The sequence below is a fragment of the Rhagoletis zephyria genome, unplaced genomic scaffold (genome assembly GCF_001687245.7).
Source record: "Rhagoletis zephyria isolate East Lansing unplaced genomic scaffold, Rhagoletis_zephyria_1.1 Rzeph_scaffold_01331, whole genome shotgun sequence".
Taxonomy (NCBI): domain Eukaryota; kingdom Metazoa; phylum Arthropoda; class Insecta; order Diptera; family Tephritidae; genus Rhagoletis; species Rhagoletis zephyria.
In genome coordinates this window covers 123,444-131,245 of record NW_016158415.1, presented here as the reverse complement: position 1 = coordinate 131,245, position 7,802 = coordinate 123,444, and the positions used below count along the sequence as shown (strand labels likewise).

The window sequence follows — 7,802 nt, the reverse complement described above, 5'->3', positions numbered from 1 at the left end:
TCGGAAAAATTACAAAAAAGTGGATGAAGTGCGGATTTTTGTCCGTTTACTGATTCCATTTTCGGATACTTTTATGATCCGTTTTCCCACTAAAGTGTGCGGCAGACAGCATGTGAAACGGATACGTTTTCGGCTTTTTTTCTGAAATTTGTCTGATTGAATTTTTCGTTCAATACGCTTTCCTTCTGAACTACACAAACACTTTTTCATGGTTCAAAAGAAATCAATTAAAATTCGGAAGCGCCCGACGGAATGCGAACCCGGCACCTTCTGGAAGCTCAGCCACTGCCGACATAAGCTACTTTTCCATACGAACACAGTTATGTTTAGAGTTCAAAAGTGGTATTAGTCGCTTGTTCCTTTGTGATTGTCCCCGGAGTCATCCCGGATTAGTCGTTGTTTTTGTTTTTTTGAAGGGTTGTTATGCTTATTTTAAATTTATATTCGCCAAACTTTCACTAAGGGAATATATGTTCATATTATGTATGTATGTAAATTCGTATGTACACATGTACTATATGTAAAATATTTTTTGCTTCTCCGGCGCTTTGCATGCCTGTTACTACATATGTATATTTTACATATTTTATGTAGCTGTTCTTCACACAGCCTTGGCCTTTATTAATGGCATCAAGAGTNTATGTAAAATATTTTTTGCTTCTCCGGCGCTTTGCATGCCTGTTACTACATATGTATATTTTACATATTTTATGTAGCTGTTCTTCACACAGCCTTGGCCTTTATTAATGGCATCAAGAGTTAACTTTACTCGTAGCTTTGTGGTTGATGCAACATTCAACACGCTACTTTTGCTCATATGTATTTATTTTTGGTTATTCCTAGCTGCATGCAAAATTGTATCCTCTCCACTTTGTTTAACGAATGCTGGCAGAAACTAACTTTCAACATAGTGAACAATCAGTTAAATGTTCTCGAATTTCCACTATATTTTCTCGCTGAGTGGAACTTTCAAGCGCATAAAAATTCCCAACGCTCCCTTATTGTTATTATACAATAATACTATTTTGGCCGAGCTTCTCCTCCAATTTGTGAGGAGCGTCCTGATGTTACAGCACGAATGAAGGAGTCTACAGTTTTACGCCGCCTTCGAACGCCAAAGGGAATTTATGAGAAGCTTTTTCAAGGCTGAATGTCGAAAGGCAGTCGGATGTTTGGCATTGCCTGCCCAGGGGCGACCACTGCGGAAAGAAACTTTCCCTTCGCTCGGACCAAGGATCGAACCCCCGTCCTACGGTGTGTTAGTACGCACCTCTAACCATTCAGACACAGCTGCCTTACTTGCTTATACATATACAACATAACTTTAAAAATATATATACATACATATGTACATAAACGAGTACAGGTAGACCTCGGTAGACATCAAGCGTACGTGAGCGTTTTTGAGGAGCCTCGGTGTTGAAAAAACTCTGTTATTTTTTCTTGAACGTTGAAAAATACTTTTTAAATTTATTTATAAGGTAACCGAGATTTTTCAAGCGCCACTTCCAAAAATCATATAAGAATGAAGTTTTTATCCTCTCAAATTAATCAGAAAAATTGTAGCATGCCAGAGCGACGCCGTACTACAGAAAATGTGTGTGTCTACGGTATCAATCTGCGCCGGGCATTTCAGTTCAGTTGTTTTCAGCGAAGCAACTATTAAAAAAGCAATCAACATTGAAATTCATCCCAAGTGCGGGCCCCTATGCAATTTTCCACACTCTTCGGGCCGTTTTCTGAAGTAGCCTTCAACTTTAAAGCTCACTTTATATTTAAAGGCTGGATTAAAAATAAAACTATGTGTTAAGTTAAGGATTTCTATTGTCGGTTTATGACGTACGTATGTATGTATGTTTCTTGGTTGCAAACCAATTTAAAATGGATAACAAAATTCTTTACGTTAGACACAATCATAAATTTTAATGCAACTTTTAAACACGGGTTACTTGAGAAAACGGCCCTTATAATATTTTTGATTGCATTTTGTTACGTTGTCAGCATGGTGCATCATTATTTGTATATCTGCCGCACCGAACATCACCTGCTCGCAGCCACTTTTAATTGTCAATATTATACAGTCTCAATAGAACGCCACCCACTCATCATTAAAACTCCACTTCACCTCACTTGCACACTTCGGCGGCAGTGAATTTCTTATTTATACTTTTTCATTGGTAAATATTTGATTTGCTCATTAGCCTCTGATTGCATTTGATAGTCAATTGCAAATGCATTGTATGCGGAATTCGCTTTGTGCCAATAGCTAAGCAATTCACCTATGAATGTGGGGGGGCGAATGCTCGTAAGTGTAAACATTAATGCTCACAAAAATGTGTACATATGTAGGGTTGCATACTAATCAAAATACAAACATACATACATCGCATATTTAAGTAAGTACATGTGTGGGGAAATCTTTTGAGATGGGGACATTTTGCGTACTGGCATATTATTGCCGCCACAAAGCAACTGCACTGCCAACTAACTGGGCCAAATGACTTATTTACTTGCTAATATCGAGATAATCAGGAAATTTCTAGTGCAACCCGCACAAAGTCTAGTTTTTATTAAGGTATAACTTCTTGAGCGGTCAGACCTAAAGCTCTGAGTTTTCGGACGTTTATTTGGAGGTTCTGAGGAATAAAAAGACACGTATTAAACAAATTTGCCAGTTACGAAATGCGGGAAAAGAAGGCTGCTCACAACTGTAACTGAATTTCGCGTATTAGCGGTACTTATTTTACATTTGTGGGTATAAAATATACTTCTCTACTTCTTCATAAGAAGTATCCTAGGTTAGAAGACAACGTGCTAATTATCATTTCTGAAAAACTAAACGGTGCAATACTATTTTTTTAAAGGAACCCAAACGTGACAAAAACGATCCCTGTTCGCCATTTTGCTGTATGGTTAAGTTTAGGGTTTGTCAAACTTCAACACTACCAATGGTTGAGAAGGAATTCGCTGTGTAACTTGTGGTTATTTCCCTAAGGCACAACAAATCAAAGGAAAACAAAAATTCTTAAGCCCTGGTGTTATAATTCATGTTTGTGTATTTGGGTATGTGCAAAAAATGCTCACCTCTAAAAAGTATTTTCATGGTCATACTGAACTCTTGGATGGTCTAGGGAAACCAAAGGTGAAAGCGAATCCTTGTTCAGCCACGGGTTTGAGTTGAGCGTTTAACCTTCAACACCCATAAGCAAATGGCTTGAGCAAGGAAATTTCGGTTGTCACGCGTTGTGTATTTCTTAACGCTTTCACGCTTCAACAACTCAACCGATCATAATGAAATTTCGCACACTGGTGCCATTTAGCCCAACTTAAATTATAGGGTAGCTTTTATATACATTAGCCAAAGGGGCGTAGAACCTCCCATATAAACGGAATTTTTCACACAACCTATCCCTGGAGGTATTTGCGGTAGAGTACTGGATGTTAGATGTTGTGGAGATCTATGTATGAAATCAATACTATACTCATTTAGGTTCTTGGTTAATATTCATTTCAGTAGTGTTATTGAGCTCTGTACCACAATTTTTTTGTTAGGAAAAATACGCCACAACAAAATTTGAAAAATAGATAGTTTGGGATGAGCCTACACAAAACTATAAAATGGATCTATTTCATGTATGGAATAAACAAAAGCAAACACGCTGTCAAGTTTAAATAGCGGCAAATCAGCTGCACTTGATAGTGTTTGGTTGAATAAAGGGTTAGATTAGCAACAAGAGTTTACGGATTGTGCATAGCTCAGTGGTTAGCGCTCCCTGCTGAAGTCTAGTTGTTCATAAAAAAAACCAATCTTTGGAATAGTAAGTTAAAAACCACCCCTTGAGCTTATCATACATGAATGACTGAAGATTGTTATATAAAGGATACCTTTATAAAGTTGATACCTAGTGAAGTTCTTGGTAAAGCCCAATTGGCTTACAGACAAGCTTTAGTAAAACATACAATTTTCCAAATTATTGCCAATATTTCTAATATCAAAATTTATGTTTGCCCCTTATTGATTTTTTTTTACATACATACTTATGTACATATACAAATTTCCGTAAGCGGTGATAGTTTAGAACAATAACAATGTACGGCTCCATTAAGCCTAACTCTCATTTGAACTTAATTTACCAGTGATGGCCGCCTTCTCATCAGGGCTTCGCAGCGGAGTAGAGCAAAGCAGCAAGGAGCTAGGGTACAAAATATTTTACCTGGAGCGGAGCTGGAGCTAAGCGCCAAAAAAAGTCATTTGCTCCTTAGCTCCTTAATGTAATATTTTCAGTTAATAAATGTACTAATTTTTTTTTTAATTTTTGCCACCTAAAGCAACCGTGTTAAATAAATTTCGGCTTTATTTGTTTTACTAGGCAATACTGTTCATTGCACAATAGGGTGGTCCAAAAAAACATGCATTGAAAAAAGTTAAATATATTAAGCTTTCACTGCCTAGGATTTTTCTAAATGGAAAAAAGAATACCCGTATTTTTTTGTAAAAAAAAAATAGTTTTATAACTGCTCCAAAGCCCATAAAATTTTCTCATGTATTTTTATATGGGTAAAAACACTTATTCGTAGAAATGGCATAGAATTCTTGAGTATCAATATTTTTCTATCGTAAAATCTGTTTCTCTTTAGGAGAATTCCAATAACAATACCCAATTCTTTAATGAACCATTTGTAATATTAACTATTTTTATAAGTTGCCTTAAAAATATAATTACACTCTTGTAGCAGGGTGCATATGTACATATATAAATTTGTATTTATATCGAGCCATAAGCGCCAAAATAACGTAAGCGGTATTTTTTTTTTTTTAATTTCCTTTTGGATGTAGAAATGCTCCTTGAGCATCTGGATGCATTTCTGCATCAAAAGGAAGACATTTAAAAAAAAATATGCGTACTTTTTTTGCGGTTATGGCCCGATTTGTAAGTAAATAATGTAAGTAAAGTTTTTTATTGGGAGCGGAAGCGGAGTTAAGAGCGGATCGCGGAGCGAAATGAAAGCGGAGCACTGCTCCGATTCCTGCTCGCCTAAATGACTTTGTATAGTACAAAAAGCAATAGAGTATAATTGTTCGTAAGCCATAATCCGTCCATGCTAACATACATGCATTTTTCATCAGATCGTTATGATAAAAACGAAATGCATGCACCAGCTCAATATATGCCTGCTGCATTGTGCCATATGTGCATGACAACCTCGTAACAAACTTACTAAGGCATATAAGCTGGCATGAATAATGGCGTTTTCATTTCTACCCAAAAATTTTGCTACACACAACCACTAAGGAAAGAACGATGAGAAGGCAACAATTTTTGAAGAAAAGAAAACAACCTAAGATTCGCGTGTGGCTGAGAACGTACAGAGGATATTGTTTTTTGCTTTGTGGTAGTAAATAATCTTTCCAGAGAAGTTCCGAGTTGACTTAGGCACAGCCAACAGTGAATTTCCGTATACAATGGACTTTTATGCTGATAATTTTGGTGGAAATTTATATTCCCTGTATGCCTTTGTACCCTTTGTGGCGTTTCCAGCAACATCTCACCATACATACATACATATGCAAATACAGTTTTGATTGCCAAAGTTATCCGAACCTCATAAGTAATATACGAATAGAAAAAATAGGAAAATAGGATAATAGAAAAGGAGCTGGATGGAAAAATTTAAAATTTGTATCTCAAAGAGACCACAGTGTGCAAGTGATAGCATGAAAAACAAACGCAATTGAAGTCATTAATTCGAAATTATGATAAGGAGAAAGCTGTAAATATTTGCATTTGTTTTTTTTTTTTGGTATTTTTTCCTTTTCACTCATAAGAAGCCGCATAATGTAGATTTGATTGGGGTATATAGGACAAAGGAGGAAATCCATAAAAATATGGGTGTAACTGCAGGAAAGTTGATAGCACTGAGAAAGTTTAAGCACCAACAAATTGGCAAACAGTTCGATAGATGGACACCGAAAAAATGGAAGGTCAATCACGAGCAAACACACTTTTCCATAATTTTCAGACACAAAACAAAATGTAAATTCTTTTACGAAGGAACTCATTTTTTCACTCTTTTCTTTTCAGCGTGTGGTAAAATGGTGCCCAAAATCAACATGCCGCATAAGGCCCTCTCTATATATCATCAAAATCAGCTTAAAACACTGACGCAAGACAAATTGTTTTAATAATGGCACAAAGATATCCAATAACGGGATTAAAATCAACCTGCCCACAAGATGCTTAAATGTCAGCAAATACGAGTAACAGCTTAGTAGAGATTGTTTATGTAAATCATGCCGAAAGAAAGAGCAACAAAGCAGAAAAATCAAGCACAAAAAGCCTACACAAGCCTACAAAAAAAACGATAAATCTAAGTATATGTTAAGCAAGCAAAACCCAAAATCCATAGCCTAAAAACGTGGTGGTAGTTATGTATGTAGGTGGTAAAATGCTTGATTCACATATTCCAGCGGCGGCTATTGCCATAGAGGCAACGGGTGTTGTTGAAAGCCTGCAGCCCTACAACTTGGGTTTCCATAGTGGATTCGAGGGAAGCGGCAGCGGCGGCGACGGCGGCAGCAATATTCAACCCACTGCTATTGACAGCTTTGTGGAGGATATGCGAAACAATTATTCGCAACTTATCGGCAGGACATCAGCGTTGGATTTGTGCAATCAATCGCTGCTGCTCTACGGTGTGAACAATTGCAGTAGTGCGAGTAAAGGCAGCAATGTCAACAGTACAATGTTGTAAGTATGATATGCGAAAATACCCAGTGGGAATTNAAGGCAGCAATGTCAACAGTACAATGTTGTAAGTATGATATGCGAAAATATTGCCTTTCATGTATTACTTTATTTGTGTGCGTGTAAATGTGTTGTGTTACATGATCACTTCAATTTATTTAATTATTTTATAAATTTAATTTTTACGTAAATTTTTCAAACGTCGAAATATGTAGACTGGCTGTCCTTCCGAAACTTGTTCTTTGACCTAGAATACGTCTTACGTTTCGATATGGAGGCTATGCTCAAATGTCGTAGCTGTAATTTTTAGAGCTTCACGAATTTCAGCGATTTCAAAGAAATGTGTGGCGTTTCAAAGATAAAATTCCAAACCTGTAGAAAGATTCGTTTTCTGTCGTAGAAACAACGGGAAATATTGGCTTAATTTGGGGTCAATTTTGAGTTTTTAACATGCTCTAGCAGCTTATGATTAGCAGATATAACTTTAATTTTCGGGATATAGGTTCTTTAGAGCAGTTGAAATATCATCGCTTACAAATTTTATATAAACTCAACAAATATTGAGCATTTTAAGGCAAAAATTTTTTAACGCCAAAATGCTCGAAAATCGCTTAAACGACTTTGTTTTTGTTTTCTTTAGTCAAAAATTCAAGTTTTTTCCTATCGTTTGGTATATGGGAAGTATTGGTTGTTATCTTCTAAGTATGTTTTTGATTCAAATATATTGGCATAAATTATTTCCCATACAAAATCACTTCATCATCATTCCGCAAACACGTCCTTGCGCTGGAAGTGAGAGAAGGATACAAAAATTATGTGTTTTTGTAGGTATTTCGTTTTGAGTAACAGATGGCGCAATAACGACACAATCCAAAATTCAAAAAATTAAAACTCAGAAAAATTCAAAAACATAAAATCTATGCCCGAAGAAGTTTAATAAATTAATTTTTAAGGGGCATACAAAAAATGTGTGTGCATTAGGGTGGTCCAAAAAAAAGTAAAGTCGAAAATTTAATGCTCTCACCCCTAGGATTGTTCTATACCGAAAAAAATATA

General features: G+C 36.2%; 1 protein-coding gene across 3 annotated transcripts in view; it reads left to right on the top strand.

The window, feature by feature from the left end:
* Positions 1-6,087: 6,087 nt before the first annotated feature.
* Positions 6,088-7,802, top strand: part of LOC108363660 (tachykinin-like peptides receptor 99D) — a 37,085-nt gene continuing 35,370 nt past the window's right edge. For 2 of the 3 annotated variants that reach the window (XM_017617089.1, XM_017617088.1), the window contains exon 1: positions 6,088-6,749. In XM_017617089.1, the coding sequence (XP_017472578.1) occupies positions 6,430-6,749 (320 nt within the window). In that variant the 5' untranslated portion in view covers positions 6,088-6,429. Of the gene's footprint in view, positions 6,750-6,794; positions 6,814-7,802 lie in introns of those variants that run through there. The other variant, XM_017617090.1, reaches the window with a different exon arrangement.